This window comes from Mobula birostris, chromosome 5 (genome assembly GCF_030028105.1).
Source record: "Mobula birostris isolate sMobBir1 chromosome 5, sMobBir1.hap1, whole genome shotgun sequence".
Lineage (NCBI taxonomy): Eukaryota > Metazoa > Chordata > Chondrichthyes > Myliobatiformes > Myliobatidae > Mobula > Mobula birostris.
In genome coordinates, this window is record NC_092374.1 from 78,843,060 (window position 1) to 78,868,694 (window position 25,635).

Sequence of the window (25,635 nt, forward strand, 5' to 3'; positions counted from 1 at the left end):
CAATAAATAATTTCTGCACAGCAAAAATCATGAAACGTAAAGCTCCAACTATCAACCCAAATTTCAAACTATTGTATATCTTAAAACTGAGGAATATGATGTGCAACTGAGCATCTATAGTGAAACAAAATTTAAAGAAAAAGTTGTGAAGTCAGAAAACGCCACTTCTTACAGATCAGCAGATCAATGTAATACAGAATGTAACACAAGCATGTAACATAGTAATTTATCATGGATAGCATACTTGAAATGTACAATATGATTTCCTTGTTTTACATCCCGACTGAAATGCTTCAAAATCATCATATTTTTGGCGGTATTTTGGTTCCAACTCAGAAACAATTGACAAAAGTCTAAAGGAGAAAGTTCCATCCACATTCCTGATCAAACAAAAAGCCTCTGTTGATATAAGAACATGAGATACAGGAGCAGAATTAGGCCATTTGGCCCATCGAGTCTGCTTCACCATTTCATCATGGCTGATCTAATTTTCCTCTCAGCCTCAATCTCCCTGCCTTCTCCCCATCTCCCTTCATGCCCTGACCAATCAAGAATCTATATTGTTGGTCTTCTGATTTTCTTTTAACTTAGCAATTGCTCTGCCATTAATTACAAAGGCAATAAAGATATGCATGGAGTCAGCAACTCTACCACGGAAATATTACCTAATCTACATAAAATATATGAATACAGGGGGTGGGAGGGAGCAATTATCAGAAGATCAAGAAATCGATGTTCATGCCATCAGGTTGGAGGCTACCTAAACTTCTCCAATTTCTGGTAATTGCCCTCCCTTCATATTCCCCAATCCATTTCACTCTCTCACTTTATCTCCTTACCTGCCCATCAACTTCCTCTGGTGCTCCTCCCCCTTTCCCTTTCTACCATAGCCTTCTGTCCTCTCCTATCAGGTTCCCCCTTCTCCAGTCCTTTATCCCTTTCATCAATCAACTTCCCAGCTCTTTACCTCATCCCTTCCCCTCTCCAGGTTTCACCTAACACCTATTATGTTGTATTTTTTCCTCCCCTCTCTCCCCAACTTCTCATCTTTTTTTTCCCCAGTCCTGATGAAGGATCTTGGCCTGAAATGATGACTATTCACTCTTTTCCATACGTGCTGCCTGGCCGGCTGAATTCTTCCAGCATTTGTGTTGATTGCAGTGAAGAAGAGTATCAAGGATTGCAGTGGGATCTTGATTAGCTGCGTAGGTGGGTAGAGAAGTGGCCAATAGAATTTAACTCAGCTAAGTGCAAAGTGTTACACTTTGGAAGGACAAATCAAGGTAGGGCCTTGGGTACAGAGGGAGTACAGGTGCATAGTTCCCTTAAAGTGGTTTCACGGAGGTAGACAAGGCAATGAAGAAGGCTTTTTTCTGTGGGGGAGGGGTTGGGGATTTGTTGTTATTCTCACTGTTTTTTTTCCTGTGGTGAGGGGTAGGGGATTTAATGCTATTGTTGCTGCTTTATTCTTGGCGGAGGGGTGGAGAATTTTGGGGTTTGCGAGTATTGTTTCTTTTTCTTTTTTTCTGCAGGTGGGGGGGTTGATATCTTTTCTTTCAACAACACACATAATCTTTCTGTATTTCATGGCTATCTAGAGAAGACAAATATCAAAGTTGTATTGTAAATGCATACTTTGACAATAAAATGAACCTTGAACCTTTGACCTTTAAACCTTTTTGGCAGGCTAGCCTTCATCAGTCAGGACACTGAATATAAAAGTTGGGGGGTTTTATTGTGATTGTACAAAGACTTTGGTAAGGCCACACTTGGAGTACTGTGTTCTAGTTAGCTCCGTCTATAGTAGGAAGGATGCAATAAAGATTTATAAGGAAGTTGGCACAACTGCATAGACTGAGTTATAGGGGGAGAAATCAGATGGGCTGGGCCTTTATTCCTTGGAGCATAAGAGACCTGAGGAATGATTTCAGAGAGGGCATAAATAGGGTGATCAGTCTTTTTCCAGTGTTAGGCATCAAAAACAAGAGGACTTATTTTTCAGATGGTGGTGAAATGTTTTATAAGAAGCTGAAGGGCAACCTTTTTATACTGCAAATGATAGACATATAGAACCAGCTGCCAGAGAAATGGCCGAACCAGTACATTAAGAAGTACAAGGGGTGATTGATAAGTTCGTGGTCTAATGTAGAAGGAAGTCAATTTTAGAAAACCTAGCACATTTATTTTTCATAATAGTCCCCTCCTACATTTACACACTTAGTCCAGCGGTCGTGGAGCATATGGATCTTGGACCTCCAGAAAGTGTCCACAGCATGAGTGATTGATAAGTTTGTGGCCTAAGGCAGAAGGAGATGAGTTATACAGCTCTCGTTACATGCACACACAGTTCAACTCTTTGAGTGATTATGCGGAAAGTTTGAAGTTAGTAACTCATCTCCTTCAAAGGGGTGTCCAGCTCTCAAGGGTTTTGTACAGCTTGAAACCGCACAGCATTTGCACTCAGTTCTGTCAGCAAAAGTGTGGTTTGGGACAAGCTGTTTCCTGGCAAAGGTGGACTTGGTAAGTGGGAGGTTTTCAAAAATGATATTTTCAGAGTGCAAAGCTTATATGTGTCTGTCAGAATAAAAGGTAGACAACAGTTTAAGGAACCTTGGTTTTCAAGGGATATTGAAGCACTGGTTAAGAAAAAAAAGGTGCATTGCAGATATAGGTAGGTAGGAACAATTGAGGTACTTACAAAAGAAATCAAGAAGGTTAAAAGGAGGCAACACACACAAAAAATGCTGGTGAACGCAGCAGGCCAGGCAGCATCTATAGGAAGAGGTACAGTCGATGCTTCGGGCCGAGACTCTTCGTCAGGACTAACTGAAAGAAGAGATAGTAAGAGAATTGAAAGTGGGAGGGGGAGGGGGCAATCTGAAATGATAGGAGAAGACAGGAGGGGGAGAGATGGAGCTAAGAGCTAGAAAATTGATTGGCAGAAGGGATACGAGGCTGGAGAAGGGAGAGCATCATGGGATGGGAGGCCTAGGGAGAAAGAAAGGGGGAGGGGGGGGAAGCCCAGAGGATGGGCAAGGAGTTATAGTGAGAGGGACAGAGGGAGAAAAAAGAGAGAGAAAAAAAGGGAAATGAATGAATGAATAAATAAATAAATAAATAAATAAGGGATGGGGTACGAAGGGGAGGTGGGGCATTAACGTAAGTTAGAGAAGTCAACGTTCATGCCATCAGGTTGGAGGCTACCCAGACAGAATATAAGTTGTTGTTCCCCCAACCTCAGTGTGGCTTCATCATGACAGTAGAGGAGGCCGTGGATAGACATATCAGAATGGGAATGGGACGTGGAATTAAAATGTATGGCCACTGGGAGATCCTGCGTTCTCTGGCAGACAGAGCATAGGTGTTCAGCAAAACGGTCTCCCAGACTGTGTCTATTCTCACCAATATATAGAAGGCCGCATCGGAAGCACCAGACACAGTATGTCACCCCAGCCGACTCACAGGTGAGGTGTTACCTCACCTGGAAAGACTGTCTGGGGTCCTGAATGGTGGTGAGGGAAGAAGTGTAAGGGCAGGTGTAGCTCTTGTTCCGCTAACCAGGATAAGTGCCGGGAGGGAGATCGGTGGGAAGGGATGGGGGGGCGCGAATGGACAAGGGAGTCGCATAGGGAGCGATCCCTGTGGAAAGCAGAAGGGGGGGGAGGGAAAGATGTGCTTAATGGTGGGATCCCATTGGAGGTGGTGGAAGTTACAGAGAATTATATGTTGGACCCAGAGGCTGGTGGGATGGTACGTGAGGACAAGGGGAACCCTATTCCTAATGGGGTGGCGGGAGGATGGGGTGAGAGCAGATGTGCATGAAATGGGAGAGATGCGTTTGAGAGCAGAGTTGATGGTGGAGGAAGGGAAGCCCCTTTCTCTAAAAAAGGACATCTCCTTTGTCTTGGAATTAAAAGCCTCATCCTGAGAGCAGATGCGGTAGAGATGGAGGAATTGCGAGAAGGGGATGGCATTTTTGCAAGAGACAGGATGGGAAGGGGAATTGTCCAGGTAGCTGTGAGAGTCCGTAGGCTTACAGTAGACATCAGTAGATAAGCTGTCTCCAGAAATAGAGACAGAAAGATCAAGAAAGGGGAGGGAGGTGTCGGAAATGGACCAGGTAAAGTTGAGGGTAGGGTGAAAGTTGGAGGCAAAGTTAATGAAGTCAACGAGCTGAGCATGCGTGCAGGAAGCAGCGCCAATGCAGTCGTCGATGTAGCAAAGGAAAAGTGGGGGACAGATACCAGTATAGGCTTGGAACATGGATTGTTTCACAAAGTCAACAAAAAGACAGGCAGAGCTGGGACCCATATGGGTTTCCACGGCTACACCTTTAGTTTGGAGGAAGTAGGAGGAGCCAAAGGAAAAATTATTAAAAGTAAGGACTAATTCCACCAGACGGAGGAGAGTGGTGGTAGAGAGGAACTGGTTAAGTCTGGAATCCCAAAAGAAGCGGAGGTCTTTGAGACCTTCCTGGTGGGGGATGGAGGTAAAAAGGAACTGGACATCCATGGTGAAAATAAAACGGTGGGGGCCAGGGAACTTAAATTCATTGAAAAAATTCAGAGCCTGAGAAGTGTCACGAACGTAGGTGGGAAGGGATTGAACAAGGGGTGATAAAACAGTGCCGAGGTATGCAGAAATGAGTTCGGTGGGGCAGAAGCGAGCTGAGACAATGGGTCTGCCTGGACAGGCAGGCATGTGGATCTTCAGTAGGAGGTAGACACGGTAAGTGTGGGGTGTGGGAACTATAAGGTTGGTAGCAGTGAATGGGAGATCCCCTGAGCTGAGCTGATGGGAGATTCCTCTTCCTACCCTGTCTCTTGCAAAAATGCCAACCCCTTCTCGCAATTCCTCCATCACCACTGCATCTCCCCTCCTCTCCCCTCCATTCCACTCTCCCCTCCTACCTCTCCTCACCGTCCCCCACCCTGCTCTCATGACTATACCCCTTCCCCACACGAAACCACCACGGTGGGCTTCACAGCTGAACGGGTGAGAAGACAGCTGAAACGTCTCAACCCAAGCAAGGCTGCAGGGCCGGATGGTGTCAGTACCAGGGTGCTCAAAGCCTGTGCCCCTCAGCTATGTGGAGTACTTCGCCATGTGTTCAACCTGAGCCTGAGGCTCCGGAGGGTTCCTGTACTGTGGAAGACATCCTGCCTCGTCCCTGTGCCAAAGACGCCGTGCCCCAGCGGCCTCAATGACTACAGACCGGTGGCATTGACCTCCCACATCATGAAGACCCTGGAGAGACTTGTTCTGGAGCTGCTTCAGCCTATGGTCAGGCCATACTTAGATCCCCTCCAGTTCGCCTACCAGCCCCGACTAGGAGCTGAGGATGCCATCGTCTACCTGCTGAACTGTGTCTACGCCCACCTGGACAAGCCAGCAAGCACTGTGAGGGTCACGTTTTTTGACTTCTCCAGTGCGTTCAACACCATCCGCCCTGTTCTGCTGGGGGAGAAGCTGACAGCGATGCAGATGGATGCTTCCCTGGTGTCATGGATTCTTGATTACCTGACTGGCAGACCACAGTACATGTGCTTGCAACACTGTGTGTCTGACAGAGTGATCAGCAGCACTGGGGCTCCACAGGGGACTGTCTTGTCTCCCTTTCTCTTCACCATTTACACCTCGGACTTCAACTACTGCACAGAGTCTTGTCATAGAACATAGAATAGTACAGCAAGGTATAGGCCCTTCAGCCCACAATGTTGTGCCGACCCTCAAACCCTGCCTCCCATATAAGCCCCCACCTTAAATTCCCCCATATACCTGTCTAGTAGTCTCTTAAACTTCACTAGTGTATCTGCCTCCACCACTGACTCAGGCAGTGCATTCCACGCACCAACCACTCTCTAAGTAAAAAAACCTTCCACTAATATCCCCCTTGAACTTCCCACCCCTTAGCTTAAAGCCATGCCCTCTTGTATTGAGCAGTGGTACCCTGGGAAAGAAGCACTGGCTATCCACTCCATCTATTCCCCTTATTATCTTGTACACCTCTATCATGTCTCCTCTCATCCTCCTTCTCTCCAAAGAGTAAGGCCCTAGCTCCCTTAATCTCTGATCATAATGCATACTCTCTAAACCAGGCAGCATCCTGGTAAATCTCCTCTGTATCCTTTCCAATGCTTCCACATCCTTCCTATAGTGAGGTGACCAGAAATGGACACAGTACTCCAAGTGTGGCCTAACCAGAGTTTTATAGAGCTGCATCATTACATCGTGACTCTTAAACTCTATCCCTTGACTTATGAAAGCTAACACCCCATAAGCTTTCTTAACTACCCTATCCACCTGTGAGGCAACTTTCAGGGATCTGTGGACACGTACACCGAGAACCCTCTGCTCCTCCACACTACCAAGTATCCTGCCATTTACTTTGTACTCTGCCTTGGAGTTTGTCCTTCCAAAGTGTACCACCTCACACTTCTCCGGGTTGAACTCCATCTGCCACTTCTCAGCCCACTTCTGCATCCTATCAATGTCTCTCTGCAATCTTTGACAATCCTCTACACTATCTACAATACCACCAACCTTTGTGTCGTCTGCAAACTTGCCAACCCACCATTCTACCCCCACATCCAGGTCGTTAATAAAAATCACGAAAAGTAGAGGTCCCAGAACAGATCCTTGTGGGACACCACTAGTCACAACCCTCCAATCTGAATGTACTCCCTCCACCACCACCCTCTGCCTTCTGCAGGCAAGCCAATTCTGAATCCACCTGGCCAAACCTCCCTGGATCCCATGCCTTCTAACTTTCTGAATAACCCTACCGTGTGGAAGCTTGTCAAATGCCTTACTAAAATCCATATAGATCACATCCACTGCACTACCCTCATCTATATGCCTGGTCACCTCCTCAAAGAACTCTATCAGGCTTGTTAGACATGATCTGCCCTTCACAAAGCCATGCTGACTGTCCCTGATCAGACCATGATTCTCTAAATGCCTATAGATCCTATCTCTAAGAATCTTTTCCAACAGCTTTCCCACCACAGACGTAAGGCTCACTGGTCTATAATTACCCGGACTATCCCTACTACCTTTTTTGAATAAGGGGACAACATTCGCCTCCCTCCAATCCTCCGGTACCATTCCCGTTGACAATGAGGACATAAAGATCCTAGCCAGAGGCTCAGCAATCTCTTCTCTCGCCTTGTGGAGCAGCCTGGGGAATGTTCCGTCAGGCCTGGACGACTTATCTGTGCTAATGTATTTTAACAACTCCAACACCTCCTCTCCCTTAATATCAACATGCTCCAGAACATCAACCTCACTCATATTGTCCTCACCATCATCAAGTTCTCTCTCATTGGTGAATACCGAAGACAAGTATTCATTGAGGACCTCGCTCACTTCCACAGTCTCCAGGCACATCTTCCCACCTTTATCTCTAATCGGTCCTACCTTCACTCCTGTCATCCTTTTTTTCTTCACATAATTGAAGAATGCTGGGGCTTTCCTTTACCCTACTCACCAAGGCCTTTTCATGCTCCCTTCTTGCTCTTCTCAGCCACTTCTTAAGCTCCTTTCTTGCTCCCTATATTCCTCAATAGACCCATCTGATCCTTGCTTCCTAAACCTCATGTATGCTGCCTTCTTCCACTTGATTAGATCTTCCACCTCACTTGTCACCCATGGTTCCTTCACCCTACCATTCTTTATCTTCCTCACCGGGACAAATGTATCCCTAACATCCCGCAAGAAATCTCTAAACATCGACCACATGTCCATAGTACATTTCCCTGCAAAAACATCATCCCAATTCACACCCGCAAGTTCTAGCCTTATAGCCTCATAATCTGCCTTTCCCCAATTAAAAATTTTTCTGTCCTGTCTGATTCTATCCTTTTCCATGATAATACTAAAGGCCAGGGAGCGGTGGTCACTGTCCCCCAGATGCTCACCCACTGAGAGATCTGTGACCTGACCTGGTTCATTACCTAGTACTAGATCTAGTATGGCATTCCCCCTGGTCGGCCTGTTCACATACTGTGACAGGAATCCGTCCTGGACACACTTAACAAACATCTTCAGAAGTTTTCGGATGACTCTGCCATAGTTGGATGCATCAGCAAGGGAGATGAGGCTGAGTACAGGGCTACGGTAGGAAACTTTGTCACATGGTGTGAGCAGAATTATCTGCAGCTTAATATGAAAAAGACTAAGGAGCTGGTGGTAGACCTGAGGAGAGCTAAGGTACCGGTGACCCCTGTTTCCATCCAGGGGGTCAGTGTGGACATGGTGGAGGATTACAAATACCTGGGGATACGAATTGACAATAAATTGGACTGGTCAAAGAACACTGAGGCTGTCTACAAGAAAGGTCAGAGCTGTCTCTATTTCCTGCGGAGACTGAGGTCCTTTAACATCTGCCGGAGGATGCTGAGGATGTTCTACGAGTCTGTGGTGGCCATTGCTATCATGTTTGCTGTTGTGTTATGAGGCAGCAGGCTGAGGGTAGCAGACACCAACAGAATCAACAAACTCATTCGTAAGGCCAGTGATGTTGTGGGGATGGAACTGGACTCTCTCACAGTGGTGTCTGAAGACAGGATGCTGTCTAAGTTGCATGCCATCTTGGACAATGTCTCCCATTCACTACATAATGTACTGGGTGGGCACAGGAGTACATTCAGCCACAGACTCATTCCACCGAGATGCAACACAGAGCGTCATAGGAAGTCATTCCTGCCTGTGGCCATCAAACTTTACAACTCCTCCTATGGAGGGTCAGACACCCTGAGCCAATAGGCTGGTCCTGGACTTATTTCATAATTTACTGGCATAATTTACATATTACTATTTAACTATTTATGGATTTATGGTTTTATTACTATTTATTATTTATGGTGCAACTGTAACGAAAACCAATTTCCCCCGGGATCAATAAAGTGTGAGTATGACTATAACTATGACTATGACTAGCTGCTCTCAGGATGAGGCTTTTAATTCCAGGACGAAGGAGATGTCCTCCTTTTTTAGAGAAAGGGGCTTCCCTTCCTCCACCATCAACTCTGCTCTCAAATGCATCTCTCCCAATTCACGCACATCTGCTCTCACCCCATCCTCCGGCTACCCCACTAGGAATAGGGTTCCCCTTATCCTCACCTACCACCCCACCAGCTTGGGGTCCAATATTAAATTCTTCGTAACTTCCGCTACATCCAACGAGATCCCACCACTATGCACATCTTTCCCTCCCCTCCACCTTTCTGCTTTCCGCAGGGATCGCTCCCTACGCGATTCCCTTGTCTATTTGGCCCCCCCATCCCTTCCCACTGATCTCCCTCCCGGCACTTATCCTTGTGAGCGGAACAAGAGTTACACATGCCCTTACACTTCCTCTCTCACCACCATTCAGGGCACCAGACAGTCTTTCTAGGTGAGGCGACATTTCACCTGTGAGTCGGCTGGGGTGATATACTACGTCTGGTTCTCCCGATGCTGCCTTCTATATATTGGCGAGACCTGACGCAGGCTGGGAGACCGTTTTGCTGAACAGCTACGCTCTGTCTGCCAGAGAAAGCAGGATCTCCCAGTGGCCACACATTTTAATTCCCTGTCCCATTCCCATTCTGATATGTCTATCCACGACCACCTCTCCTGTCAAGATAAAGCCACACTCGGGTTGGAGGAACAACACCTTATATTCTGTCTGGGTAGCCTCCAACCTGATGGCATGAGCATTGACTTCTCTAACTTACGTCAATGCCCCACCTCCCCTTCATACCCCATCCTTTATTTATTTATTTATTCATTTCCCTTTTTTTCTCCCTCTGTCCCTCTCACTATAACTCCTTGCCCATCCTCTGGGCTTTCCCCCTTCCCCCTTTCTTTCTCCCTAGGCCTCCCATCCCATGATGCTCTCCCTTCTCCAGCCTCGTATCCCTTCTGCCAATCAATTTTCTAGCTCTTAGCTCCATCTCTCCCCCTCCTGTCTTCTCCTATCATTGCGGATCTCCCCCTCCCACTTTCAAATCTCTTACTATCTGTTCTTTCAGTTAGTCCTGATGAAGGGTCTCGGCCCAAAATGTCGACTGTACCTCTTCCTAAAGATGCTGCCTGGCCTGCTGCGTTCACCAGCATTTTTTCTGTGCATTGCTTGAACTACCAGCATCTGCAGATTTCCTCGTGTTTGCGGGCTAAAAGGAGGCATAAGGTTGCCCTAGCAGAAAATGTGAAAGAGGACCCTGTGGGATTCCATGGATTGCAAGGGACAAAACTGGTCCTCTGGGAGATCAGAATGGTATTCCATGTGTAGAGTTAAGAGATAGGGGACATCATAAATGAAATTTTTGCTTCTGTATTTATACAGGAGACAGACACAGAGTATTTAGAAGTGAGGCCATACTGAGTCCATTGTTGTTTGTCATCTATATCAACGATCTGGATGATAATGTAGTTAACGGAATCAGAAATTTTGTGAATGACACCAAGATTGGGAGTGTAGTGGACAGCGAGAAAGGCTACCATGGCTTACAGTGGGATCTGGACCAGCTAGTAAAATGGGCTGATATTGGCAGATGGAATTTAATGCAGACAAGTGCAAAGTCTTGCTCTTCGACAGGACCAAACAGGTTAGGTCTTGTACAGTAAACAGTAGGGCACTGAGGAGCACAGTAGAACAAAGGGATCTGCGATCACAGGTCCATAATTCATTGAAACTGGTGGCACAGGTAGATGGGTTCGTAAGGAATGCATTTGGCACACTGGCCTTTGTAGATGAAAGTACTGAGTACTGGAAATGGGATGTTACGTTGAAGTTGTATAGGACATTGGTGAGGCCTAATCTGGAGTATAGTTTTGGTTGCCTACCTACAGGACAGATGAAAATAAGGTTGAAAGTGACGTTGCATAGACTAAGACTTTTCAAAGACATACGTGTCAGTAGGTTATTTGATCACATAGATGTAATAGGGAGACATGAACTCATTGCCTGAAATGTGGAAGATTGATTGGTGACTGAATCGAGGGATATACACAAGATCATGAGGTCATAAACCGGGTGAAAGTACATAGTTTGCTTTTCCATGAAGTGGGTGCTAAATACAAGAGGGCACAGGTTTTAGAAAAAGGTGAGAGATTTAAAATGGACATCAGGGGCAGCTTGGTATGCTGTTTCCATACCATGCTGTAATGCAGCTTAAAGTCTGATTGAAGCAGGTGGGAAGCTCAGACTGCCGAAGTGAGAGGTTAAGGATCTCAATGAATACTCCAGCCCGTTGATCACACAGGTCTTTCGTACTTGGCCAGGTTCCCCATCTGGGCTGTATGCTTTTCAGGGGTTGACCCTCCTGAAGACTGTTCACACATTGGCCTCAAAGTCAGAAATCGCAAGATCACAGGGGGCTATGCGATTTTGTAATAGTTCCTCCATGTTTTGACGGTCAAAGCAAGCACAGAAGGCATTGAGCTCATCTGGAAGCGAAGCCCTGTTATCACTTTACTTTATAAGAGGTGAGAGCATTCAAGCCTTGTCACAACTGTTGATCATCCTTCATTGTATCAAGATTTATATGGAGTTTCCACTTCACCTGTCAGATGGCTTTCCAGACATTGTACCTGGACCTCTTGTAACTTTCTTGGTCACCAGACATGAATGCCTCTGACCCGGCCCTCAGCAGATTGCGCATCTCATGGTTCATCCAGGAATTCTGGTTGGGGAGGGGTGAATGATTTTGTGTGTACACACTCATCTACAACTGTTTTAATGAGGTCCATGACAACCATCCTGCATTCACTGATGGAATTTTGTATAGTTCTGGATCATCAGTCCTGAATGCCATAGGTCTAGCCCTCAGCAGACTATGAATCTCCTGGTTCATCCATGGCTTTTGGGCATGCCCAGTATGTTGTTGAAGACATGTACTCACCTACACAAGTCTTGATGAAGTCAGTGAAAACTGTGGCATTTTCCATAAGATTTAGGAGCAGAATTAGGCCATTTAGCCCATCACATCTGTTCCATCAGTTCATCATGGCTGATCCAATTTTCTTCTCAGCCCTAATCTCCTGTCTTCTCCCCCAATCTCTTCATACCCTGACCAATTAAGAATCTATCAACCTCTGCCTTAAATATACGTAAAGACTTGGTCTCTACAGCTGCCTGTGGCAAAGAATTCCACAGACTCACCACTCTCTGGCTGAAGAAGTTCCTCCTCATCTCTGTTCTGAAGACACTCCTCTATTCTGAGGCTGTGTCCTCTGGTCTTAGACTCTCAAACCATAGGAAACATCCTCCCCACATCCACTTTATCAAGACCTTTCACCATTCAATAGGTTTCAATGATGTCAGCCCTCATTCTTCTGAATTCCAGTGAATACAGGCCCAGAGCCATCACACACTTTTCATATGACAAGCCATTTAATCCTGGAATTATTTTTGTGAACCTTCTTTCAACCTTCTCCAGTTTCAGCACATCCTTTCTAAGGTAAGGGGCTCAAAACTGCTCACAATACTCCAAGTGAGGCCTCACCAGTGCTTTCTAAAGTTTCAACATAACATCCTTTCTTTTATATTCTAGTCCCCTTGTAATGAATGCTGATGTTGCATTTGCCTTCTTCACCACAGACTCAACCCGCAAATTAAACCTTAGGGAATCCTGCACAAGGACTCCCAAGTCCCTTTGCACCTCAGTTTTTTTGTATTTTCTCTCCATTTAGAAAATAATCAACCCTTAAATTTCTTCTACTAAAATGCATGACCATACACTTTCCAACACTGTATTCCAACTGCCATTTCTTTGCCTATTCTCCTAATCTGTCTAAGACCTTCTGTAGCCTCTCTACTTACTCAAAACTATTTGCCCTTCCACCAATCTTCATATCGTCTGCAAACTGTGCAACAAAGCCATCAATTCCATCATCCAAATCATTGACATATAATGTAAAAAGAATCAGTCCCAACACAGCGCCCTGTGGAACACAACTAGTCACTGGCAGCCAGCCGAAAAGACTTCCTTTATTCCCACTCTTTGCTTTCCAGATGACAAATTTTGTCTCATTCACTTCTTTTGCCCCTAACATATTTGTAGAATCCCTTAGGATTTTCCTTCACTTTGTCTGCTCGATCAACTTCACGCCTTCTTTTAGCCTTCCTGATTTCTTTCTTAAGTGTTCTCTTGCATTTCTTATACTCTGTAAGCACTTCATTTGTTCCTACATGTCTATAACTGCTAGGCACCTCCTTTTTTCTCTCTTAACCAGTGCCTCAATATCTTTTGAAAACCAAGCTTCCTACACTTGTTATCTTTACTTTTTATTCTGAGAGGCACATACAAGCTCTGTACTCTCAAAATTTTGTTTCTGAAGGCTCTCAGCTCCTATCAGATTCCATCTTGGCTTCACCTATCAATTAAAGCTATCCTCCTTCCCTTCCCCCAGCCTTTTTATTCTGCCATCTTCCCCCTTCATTTTCTGAAGAAGGGCCTCAGCCCAAAACATTGACTGTTTAATCATTTTCATAGATGCTACCCAACCTGCTGAGTTCCTCCAGCATTTTGTGTCTGTTGCTTTAGACTTCTAGCATCTGCAGACATTCTCATGTTTAAAACATACATTATGTCTTCTTCACCCAGAATTTCTGTGTGGCCACTTTCAGAGATTGATGTACTTATACATCTAGTTTTGTCTGTTCTAGCACACTTCCCAGGGTCCTGCCCTGGTTAAATATATGAAAATGCAACCCTTTGCATTTGTCAGAGTTAAATGCCATGTACCATTCTGACCTACTTTCACAATTGTTTTAGAACACAGATTCTAAAACACACAACAGCATAGCACAGTGCAGGCCCTTCGGCCATGATGTTGTGCCGGCCAGTTAACCTACTCTAAGAGTAATCTAACCCTTCCCTCCCATATGGCCCTACATTCTTTGTTCATCTATGTGCCTACTAAGAGTCTCTTAAGTGTCGCTAATGTATCTGTCTCTACCACCACCCCTGGCAGCGCACCTACCACTATCCATGCACCTACCACTCTCTGTGTAAAAAATCTCAACTCTGACATCCCCCTAAGTTTTCTACAATCCCTTTAAAATTACACTCTCTCACATTATCTATTTCCACCCTGTGAAGAAAGTATCCGGTTGTGCACTTCATCTACGCTTCTTATCATTTTGTACACCTCTAACAAATCACCTCTGTTCCTCCTTCACTCCAAAGAGAAAAGCCCCTTTTAACAGAAGTTTGGAGAGGTACATGGATAGTCAGGGTATAGAGGGATATGGTCCCAATGCAGGTCGATGAAAGTAGGCAGTTTAAATGGCTTCAGCATGGTCTAGATAAGCCGAGAGGCCTGTCTCTGTGCTGTACTTCTCTATGACTCCATGACTATGAGAGTGGACCACAGGAGAAAAACAAGGAGAAAGGGATCCAGGGGGAGATGATAGGCAGGTGGGAAGAGGTAAGAGACCAGAATGAGGAACAAAAGAAGAGCAGCGAGGAGGGGATTTTTTTTTCCCTGGAAGGAGAAATCGATATTCATGCCATCAGGTTGGAGGCTACCCAGACAGAATATAAGGTGTCGTTCCTCGTCCCTGAGGGGGCCCTCACCTTGGAACGAGAGGAGGCCATGGACCGACATGTTGGAATGAAAATTGGAATGGGAAGTGCTGCTTCACCTGGAAAGACTGTTTTAAGCCCTGAATGGGAGGAGGTGAATGGGCAGGTGTATCACTTTGGCCGCTTGCAAGGATAAGTACCAGGAAGGAAATTTTTCTGCGCTATGGAAGAGTAGAGAAGAGAGAATGTCTGGGGTGGGTGGGGTCTTATTATCGTGGCTGCTTTACTGAGGCAGCAAGTGCAGACAGGCTAGCTTCTGTGATACGCTGTGTAGAGAACTCGCAGTTTCTTTCAGGAAGTAATTGATAAAGGTGGATGAGGGTAGGATAGTAAATGTAGTCTGTTTGGACTTTAGCAAGGTATTCATGATCCTGCGTGGTAAACTGGTCTATAAGATTAAGTATGGAAGATTAAGCCTCATGGGATCCAGAGAGAAGCACCTAGGCGGATTAAAAATTGACTTGCAGATAGAGAGCAGAGGTTGGTGATGGCTGAAGGTAATTTTCAGACTGTAAACCTGTGACTGCGTGTTGCAGGACTTGGGGTCCAAGTCCACAGGACACTCAAAGCTGCTGCGCAGATTGACTCTGTGGTTAAGAAGGCATACGGTGCAATGGCCTTCATCAGCTGTGGGATTGAGTTCAAGAGCTGAGAGGTAATGTTACAGATATATAGGACCCTGGTCAGACCCCAATTGGAGTACTGTGCTCAGTTCTGGTCGCCTAACTACAGGAAGGATGTGGAAACTATACAAAGGATGCAGAGGAGATTTACAAGGATGTTGCCTGGATTGAGGAGCACGCCTTTGAGAATAGGTTGAGTGAACTCGGCCTTTTTTCCATGGAGCGACGGAGGATGAGAGGTGACCTGATATGTATAAGGTGATGAGAGGCATTGATCGTGTGGATAGTCAGAGGCTTTTTCCCAGGGCTGAAATGGCTAGCACGAGAGGGCACAGTTTTAAGGTGCTTGGAAGTAGGTACAGAGAAGATGTCAGCGGTAAGTTCTTTATGCAGAGAGTGGTGAGTGTGTGGAATGGGCTGCCGGCAATAGTGGCGGAGGCGGATATGATAGGGTCTTTTAAGAGACTCCTGGACAGGTACATGTAGCTTAGGGAAATAGAGGGCTATGGGTAACCCTAGGTAATGACATGTTTGGCACAGCTTTGAGGCCCGAAGGACCTGTATTGTGCTGTAGATTTTTTTTATGTTTCTATGTTATTGAACAAAGGGACTGGAATACAAATACATAGTTCCCCGAATGATGTATATAGGGCTGTGAAGAAGGCATTTGGCATGTTGGCTTTCATCAGTCAGAGCAATAAAGATTATGACATTAACACTGGACATTATGTTGCAATTATATCAGTTGTTATGAGGTATTTTGTATAATTCTGCTTAGCCTGACAAAGATGTAAGTAAGAAGGAAAATCTGCAAAGAAGATATTATGAGAATTTTGCCAGGACTCAAGGGATAGGGTGATAAGGCCTTGAACTCCATTCTTTGGGGCACATGAGATTTATGAAGTGCATAAGATCATGAAAGGCATAGAAGGGGTGAAAAAAAAACTAGAGAGATTAGGTTTAAGATGAGGAGGAAAATTTAAAAGGAAGCTAAGGAGCAAAATCATCATGCAGAGGTTGATATTTATATGCAACAAGCTGCCAGAAGAAGTGGTGAGGCAAGTACAATAACAATATTTAAAAGCTAGTTGGACAGGTACATAGATAGAAAAGGCTTAAAGCAATAGGAGTCAAAAGTGGGCAAATGGGATTCGCTTAGGTAGGCATCTTGATCGGCATGGATGGGTTGGGCCAAAGGTCTGTTTCTGTGCTTTATCGATCTACAAATCCATAATATGGGCCAAATGTAAACAAATAGGACAGGCAACTTCATTGGCATGGAGAAGTTGGACTGAAACCTGCCTCTGACCCTGTGACTCATGTACTTAAATGTAAGTTCCACTGCATTATTGTACTTCCAAAATATCTCCAGAGATCTGAAAGACAGTCACTTAACAAAAACACAAATATAACAGGAAATAGGTTCAGAGAAGACTGAGAGAAACTTTATAGCTAGATATTACTCTGTGTCATGTTTTTGCATGACCACGTGGCATAGACGCATTTGTTAAAGCAAATGCATACAATGTTACCTATGAGATCACATAATGAACACTCAAGTAACATTTGCCAGAAGTAGCCCAATTCGGTTTAAAGTTACCCACCTTGGTGTTCCTCCAAATCCATATCAAGTTGCCGAATCTCTTCAGTTACGTGGCTCACTTTCTCCCTCATCTCCATAAGTCTAGAATTAAATATTCATGGTCATCATTAGTATATTAAATTAGCAAAGGCATGCATGTCAAACCTAGATGCAAATGTCCAAAGCATTCATATCATATATTGTAAATGAACAGAATTCAAAAATTGAAAGGTGTTATCAAGAGTTATCAGGTATTCCTAAGCACTCCGGCGTGGGGTGAAAACTGCCCAGCGGATTATTGGCACCCAATTGCCCACCATTGAGAACATCTACCATAAACGCTGTCTGGGCAGGGTGAAAAGCATTATCAAGGATGCATCTCACCCTAACCATGGACTTTTTACTCTCCTCTGATCCGGTAGGTGCTACAGGAGCCTCCGCTCCCACACCAGCAGGCACAGGAAGAGCTTTTTCCCTGAGGCTGTGACCCTGCTGAACCTCACATCACAGCGCTAAGCAGTATTGCACCCATATTGTACTGTCTCAGTACTTTTATATTTGTGTGCTGTAGCACTTACTTTTTATTCGCAGTTACAACCTATCCTCGTTATATGCGTCTTCAGACAATGCGGATTCACAGTTATGCGAGGAACCTATTTGTACCAACTTCTCGTTATATGCGTCCAAGACTCAGTTATGCGAGGAGCACTGCTTTCCCGCCAATACAAGTCACGTGCGCACACCTCACAGTCTCACTCCCGGCAGTCTCGCATTGGTTTCGGCAACGTGTGGATGTGTGATCTTGCGCTCTTAAACGTTTTTACCTATGGTGCAGTGATTTTGTGCTTGAAATATTTAACTATGCCTCCTAAGCTTCCGATGTCAAGTCCTGGGCCATAAGCCAAGTGGTAGAGAACAGTTTTAACACTTGAAAAAAAGTTGGAAATTATAAACAGGGCAGCGTCAGGTGAAGGTAACACAGCTCTGGGACACTACCCTGTGCAGTTGTGGGCTGTGATAGCTGAGTTAGGCATCACACCAAAGCAGGTGTTTAATGCAGACCAGGCTTTTTTGGAAGCGTTTGCCGAAAAGCACTTACATAAGTAAGGATGAAAAAACTGCATCAGGTTTTTAGGCAGCAAAGGATAGATTGACTTTGCTTATGTGTTCCAATGCTGAAGGAGACTATAAGATGAAGCCTCTTAGTTTCATTCACTAAACCTCTGTGCTCTTAAGGGTTTGAGTAAGAATATGTTTCTTGTCCACTGGGCAGCTAACAAGAAAGCATGGGTCACTGGTCAAATCTTTGAAGATTGGTTTGCTAATCATTTTGCTGTTGAGGCTGAACGCTACTGTCGGGAACAGAATCTTGCCTTCAAAGTTCTTTTGTTGCTTGGTAATGCGCCAGGCCATCCTAGACATTTGGACAGCATTCATCCTAACATAACAGTGCGCTTCCTGCCACCTAACACAACATCGCTGATTCAACCACTCGACCAAGGTGTGATATCCACATTCAAGGCATATTTTTTTACGGCAAACTATCTCTCAGATGCTGCAAGCAACAGATGATTTAGAAAATCCCGGGAGTTTACCTTCTTCCCTACAAGCAAATTTATGCTGAAAAACAAAATGCTGCCAAGCAAACAACCCTCACCACTTTCTTCAAACCGGTGTCATCTCCTGCTGCCGGCAGTACTGAGAGTTCTGTGAGTCTTCCTTTGCCCCTTGCTGTCCTTGATGATCCTGACGACACACAACCACCCACCTCATCCATGTAAAGGTGCCCGACACCACAACAACCACTCATCTCCCGGAGCGAACACACCTGCCACTGCTGGAGGGTACTGTACTGTACACCCTAGAATGTTAACTTTCTATGATTTATTACGTTGAATATTACCTTAAATTGATGAAATATAATATGAATATTGCCTTGTGGTACTGCTTTTGTGTCGTATTGGTATGAAAATGTGAATAAATTACAGATAAAACATATTTAGAAAGCCTCCAGAACGCACCCCTATTTTCTCCATTTAAATAATTATTCACATTTATGCGTCGACTTCGAGGAATGTATCCCCCGCATATAACAAGGATAGGGTGTATTTTGTAAATAACACCATTCTTTGCATTTCTGGTTAGATGTTAACTGCATTTAATTGGCTTTGTATCTGTACTCGGCACAATGACAATAAAGTTGAATCTAATCTAATCTAATTATCAAATAACACATATCTAATTACAGATGCTCTTTTGAGATTTATTTGCCTCTAAGCCTTCAAAACTGCCTTGGTTGACTCATGGGGTAAAGTACTGAATTTCAGTGGTAGATTTGGATAAATTGGCTATCAATGAAAGCATTCAACCATGAATGGCAACAAGAACCTCTGGAAAACCTGTCTGACTTTCTCAGGGCAGTGTTCTAGTTCTAACCACCTTGAGTCACTTTAACAGTGACCTTCCTTCCATCACAAGTCAGAAATGAGATGTTCAAATATCATTGCATCACATTCAATTGCATAAGCAGCTCAGCTGAGAAAAACACAGAGATATTCACTTTATCTACATCCCTTTGGAGCTGCAGCTGGATGGTCCTCAGGTCATACGGGAGAATGCGGATGTGATAGGTAGGAGCAACAGGGAGGTAGTCACCCGAAGGACAAACAACCAATATTGAAAAGACAACAAACTGTACAAATACAAAAAGAAAAAAAAAATAATAGTAGTAAATAAATAAACAATACATATCGAGAATATGAGCTGAAGAGTCCTTGGGAACAGTAATGGGGCAAGCGAAGTTGAGTGAAGTTATCCCCTCTGGTTCAAAAGCCTGATGGTTGAAGGGTAATAATTGTTCCTGAACCTAGTGCTGTGGGTCCTGAGGCCCCTGTACTACCTTCCTGATGGTAGCAAGAAGAGAGCATCGACTGGATGGTGGGGGCTCTTGATGATGGATGCTGCTTTCCAGCAACAGCGCTCCATGAAGACTTTACATATGATGAATTGGGCCATATTCACTATTTTTTGGAAGATTTCCTTCCGAGAGCAACTGTGCTTCCATACTAGGCAGTGATGCAGCCAGTCAATATACTATCCGCCATATTTCTTTAAGTTTGGCAAAGTTTTAGATGACATGCCAAATCTTCACAAACATAAGAAAGTAGAAGGGCTGCTGTGCTATCTTCATAATGGCAGTACATGTTGGACCCAGGACAGATACTCTGGAATAATAACACCAAAGAATTTGATGTTGATGACCTCCCCACCTCTGATTCCCCGATGAGGAGTGGCTCATGGACATCTGGTTTTCTCCACCTGAAGTCTATAATCAGCTCTTTGGAGAGGAAAAGGGAATAGGCAGACATTGCAGAGTACCCCTACAGCCACTGCCTTCAATAAATAGTATGCTGTTTTGGATACTGTTTGGGAAGAAAGTTGGGATGACGGCAAAATAGAAATGGCTGGAGTTTCTGGGAGCAATTTGGAAGGCACGGGATAGATACAAGCTAAAGAAGAAAAAATATTCTAAAGGGAGGATAACAAACAAATGTGGCTGACTAGTGAAGTCAAAGGCAGCATAAGAGCTAAAGAGAGGGCATATAACATAGCTAGAGTATGGTGAAACTTTAAAAAACCAACATAAAGCAACTTAAAAAAGCAATGAGAAAAAAGATGAAACATGAAGGTAAGCTAGTCAACGTTAACTCCAGAGGTAGTAATGAAAGATGAAGAAATGGCAGACAAACTCTAATTATCTTGCGTCAAGTTTTCACTCTGGACACTAGCTGTATGCCAGAAATTCAAGAGTGTCAGGGGACAGAATTGATTGTAGTTGCTATTTTTAAGCAGAAGATGCTAGGGAAGTTTAAAGGTCTGAAGGTAGCTAAGTCATCTGGACCAGATGGACTACACACCAGCATTATGAAAGAACGGTTGAAGAGAATGGTTGTAGAGGACTGGAAAGTTGCAGATGTTACTCAACTCTTTAAAAAGAAAGGAAGACAGAAGACAGGAAATTGTAGGGCAGATAGTCTGACATCAGTATTTGGGGAGATGTTCAGTCCATTATTAACATTTCAGAGTATATGGAGACACATGATTTAAAAAAAAAGTCAATATGGCTTCCTTAAGGGGGAATCCCATCTAAAAAATCTGTTGGAATTCTTTGAGGAAAATCAGGCAAAATAGACAAAGCAGAGTCACTGGATGCTGTTTATCTGGATTTTCAGAAAGCCTCTGACAAGATATCAGCATGAGGCTGCTTTACAAGGTAAAAGCACGTGGTATTAAAGGATAAAAGATTGGCGAACTGGCAGAAAGCGAAGAGTGGGAATAAAGATGACCTTTTCTGGTTGGCTGCCAGTGACTAATGGTGTTCTGCAGGGGGTCGGTGTTGGGATCACTTCTTTTCTCACTATATGTCAATGATTTGGATAAAGGAATTGATGGCTTTGTGGCAAAGTTTGTGGACGATGAAAAGATAGGTGGAGGAGCAGGTAGTGCTGAGGAAGCAGGGAGTCTGCAGAACAATTTACACAGGTTAGAATGGGAAAAGAAGTTGCAGATAAAATATAGGCATGGAAGTAAATTCCCAATCCTGCCCTCCAGCAATCAAGTCTCAGTAATTGCTACCATGTCATAATTCCATGTGTTGATCTATGCTCTGAGCTCACCTGCCTCTTCTACAACACATCTTGCATTGAAATATACACAGAGCTTCGAAGGAGACAATGGCACCTAACGGCAACTCCTTTGCCTGCATCTTCGGAAACAGCTCTATTTCCATCTTTAATATCTCCATTTTTCCCTTTCAGGGTTCTTTTGAAGACCCTGACCTGGAGTTACACACTGACTATGGTTCTTTGCGGGAATGTGACCCGCTCTCAGGGTTTCAAGACTGGCCGTTATTCGGCCTGCCAAGGGCGCGACCCAAGAGTTCAGCTCACCATTGGAGGCCTAGGATCTCAGGGCTCTGGAGACAGGTGGATCGGAGGTCAGTGTCTGGGCAAGAGATCAGTGTGTCGTGGGAGATGGAAGATCTAAGGCTGTGTGCCCAGAGACCCAAGATCTTTGGGCACAGAGCTCAGAAAAAGTGACGCAACGGACTTTTAACATCGCAAACCAGCAAGTTGTTTGTTATGTCTCCCCCCTCACTGTGAAACGGAGACACCCCTTTCTCCCTTATTAGGGAGAGAGCCTGTGGTATGTCGAATACTGGGTGAACGTGCAGTCTTTGGAGTACTGTAGGTCTGTGTCTTTGCTGCTGCTTTGCCCACGCTTGAGTATTCGGTGGTGGGGGCCGTTGTGTTTTTTTTTGCTGGTGGGGGGAGGGGGATCGTTGCTTGCTGCCGCTTACGCACGAGAGGGAGGGGAGCTGTGGGGGGACTTTGGGGTTCCAACATTTAACTGCCATTCATTCTTTGGGGGCACTTCTCTGTTTTTCGTGGATGGTTACGAAGAAAAAACATTTCAGGATGTATATTGTATACATTTCTCTGACATTAAATGTACCTTTGAAACTCTGAAACCTTTGAACTCAGAACATTAGTCCCACCACGCTCAGCCTTTTGCCTCCTGACTTTGTCAAAGGTCTTAACAACATCTGCCTCCATAACCACACTATCTGTTCTGGCACTTTGGCTCCCAACCCCCTGAAATTTTAGTTTAAATTAACACAGTATGAGCAAACCTTCCCACTAGGATATTAGTCCCATTTCAGTTTTGGTGCAAACTGTCTCTTCTATACAGGTCCCAGCTTCCTTGGAAGAGATCCGAAAATCTGAGGTACTTCCTCCTGCACCAGCTCCTTAGCTTAGAGATATTGTGTGCAGTTTTGGTTGCCCCATTATAAGAATGATATGCAGGCTTTGGAGAAGATTTATCAGGATGCTGCCCAGATTAGAAAGTATGAGACGTAAGAAAAGGCTGTACAAGATACCTAATAAAAATGTACAAAATTATGAAAGACATGGATAAATAAACAGTCAAATCTTTTTCCCATTGCAGAAATGTTGAATAATAGAGGGCATGCTTTAAGGCGTGAAAAGGTAAGTTAGAAGGCTTAAGCATTTTAAACTGGTTACTTGGAACGCACTGTTAGGGTGGTAATGGAAGTATTCACGACTGTGGTTTTCAAGAGACTTTTAGATACAGTATCTGAACAATACATGATGTCAAATTAAACTAAGTCTCTTCTCCCTGCACATATTCTATATTCGCCTACCCTGAATATTCATGTGTCTAACTAAAAACTTCTTAAAGATTAGACAGATAGCATCCTATGTTGCAGTAGGGCTAACTTTGAGGGAATTAGGTAGGATCTAGCAGAGGTTGATTGGGAAAGTCTATCTGAATGGAAAGGAGTTGGAGTGGGAGTTGAATGTATTCAGGATTATTCAGGAGGCTGAAGCCATTTGAAGAGGTGGTCACACCCAGAATACAGCCTTTGGACAGTAGAATGGTAATACCAGGAGTGGTAATGGGATTAAAAAATCAGTGTAGGCTTCCCCTTCGGCCACTCCCCTCAGCAACAAGCATACTGCTGGGTGGATGACCCATCAGAGCATGGCAGCAGCAGCCAGGCAGATGGCACTGTGGCTGGCACTGAGACTCAACAGGGAAGAGTAAAGTCAGGCAGTGCGGTAGTTACAGGGGACTCAATAGTTAGCGGAACAGAAGGGAAAGTCTCTGGCCACAAATGAGAAAGCAGGATGGTGTGTCAAAGCCAAATTAAATCCACTGTGATTCAATGTTGTAAAACAATAAAACATAAAAACTTCCAAGGGGAGGGGAGTGAATACTTTTTATAGGCACTGTAGGACTGCTGGAAAATGATGCAGATAATAATGAGGACAATGAAATAGCAAACAAACTGAATAAGTATTTTGCATCAGTCTTCACTGTGGAAGACACTGGCAGTATGGTGGAAGTTCTAGGTGTCAAGGGGCATGAAGTGTATGAAATTACCATAACAAGAGAGAAGGTGCTTGGGAAACTGAGAGGTCTGAAGGTAGATATGTCACTTGGACCAGACAGTGTGCATCCCAGAGTTCAAAAAGAAGTGTCTGGAAAGATCATGGAGGCATTAGTAATAATCTTTCAAGAATCACTAGATTCTGGAATGGTTCCAGAAATTGGAAAATTGCAAATGTCACACCACTCTTCAAGAAGGGAGAGAGGCAGAAGAAAAGAAACTGTAGGCCAGTTAGTCTGACCTCAGTGTTTGGTGAAATGTTGGAGTTGGTTGTTAAGGATAGGTCTTGGGTACTCAGAGACACAGAATAAAATAGGCCATAGTCAGCATAATTTTTTTAAGGGAAAATCTTGCTTGACAAATCTGTTGGAATTCTTTGAAGAAATAACAAGCAGGATAGACAGAGAATCAGTTGATGTTGTGTACTTGGGTTTTCAGAAAGCCTTTGACAAGGTGCCACACATGAGGCTGTTTAACAAGCTACGAGCCCATGGTATTACTGGGAAGATTCTAGTCTGGATAAAGCAGTGGCAGGAGGCAAAGACTGGGAATTAAGGAAGCCCTTTCTGGCTGGCTATTAGTGACTAGTGGTGTTCATAGGGGTATGTGTTGGGACCGATTATTTTTATGTCAATGATTTGGATGATGAAATTGATGGCTTTGTTGCAAAGTCTACAGACAATATGAAGGTAGGTGGAGGGGCAGGTAGTTTGAGGAATTAGAGAGGCTACAGAAAGACATAGACAGATTAGAAGTATGGGCAAAGAAATAACAGACGGAATACACTTTCAGGAAGTGTACAGTCATGCATTTTGGTAAGAAGAAATGAAAGAGTTGACTATTTTATAAAAAGAGAGAAAATAGAAAAAAACTCAGGTGCTTAATTTGTGGTGTGAAAGGCAAATGCAATGTTAGCATTCACTTCAAGAGGATTAGAATATAAAACTAAGGATGTAATGTTGAGATTTTATGAAGCACTGGTAAGAACTCACTTGGAGTATTCTGAGCTGGTTTGGTCCCCTTATCTTAGAAAGGAAGTGCTGAAACTGGACAGGGTTCAAAGGAGGTTCACGAAAATGATTCTGGGATTGAATAGCTCGTCATATGAAGAGTGTTTGATGGCTCTGGGCTTGTATTCACTAGGATTCAGAAGAATGAGGGGGGACCTATTGAAACCTATCGAAAGGCTTTGATTGAGTGGATGTTTCATGTGGTGGAGAGTCCCAGAACAGAGAACACAGCCTCAGAAGAGAGGGACATCCTTTTAGAATGGAGATGAGGAGGAATTTCCTTAGCCAGAGAGTGGTGAATCTGGGAAATTCTTTGCCACAGGCAGCTGTGGAGGCCAAGTTTTTCTGTATACTTAAGGCAGAGATTGACAGATTCTTGATTGGTCAGGACATGAAGGGATACAGAAAGAAAGAAGGAGATTGGGGCTGAGAGGAAAATTAGGTAGATAAATCCACATTGTTTGACAGAATACATCAGTAGAATTTGTGGGAGGCGGAGTCATGATGGCACTAAATTGTGACTCCTTCACATTCATCTACGAAAACAGGTTAATTTCTGCCTTTAATGACTCTCCTTTTCCCTTTTAGGACGGATGGGCCTCTTTTGAAGACTCTAATCTGGAGTTACATTCAGACTTCGGTACTTTGTGATGGGGCCCGCATTTGTGGTCTCATGACTGGCTGCTTTTCGATATTCCAAGGATGCAGCCTAGAAAATGAGCGTGTCTTTGGCTTTCCAAGGTTTTGCGGCCCCGAGGACGGGCTGATTCTAAGCTGGTGCTGTCGACTGATGTATCACAGAGAGAACAGAAGATTGGGTCAGCGGATCAGCTGTCAGAGTTTGTGTACTTGGCTAGTTGTGCTCTCT

The 25,635-nt window shown here is 44.3% G+C and overlaps 1 protein-coding gene across 1 annotated transcript in view; it reads right to left on the reverse strand.

The window, feature by feature from the left end:
- Nucleotides 1-25,635, reverse strand: part of ift74 (intraflagellar transport 74) — a 243,963-nt gene that overhangs the window by 90,863 nt on the left and 127,465 nt on the right. The window contains exon 12 of the mRNA XM_072258230.1: nucleotides 16,804-16,883. Coding sequence (XP_072114331.1) covers nucleotides 16,804-16,883 — 80 coding nt within the window. The remainder of the gene's footprint in view (nucleotides 1-16,803; nucleotides 16,884-25,635) is intronic.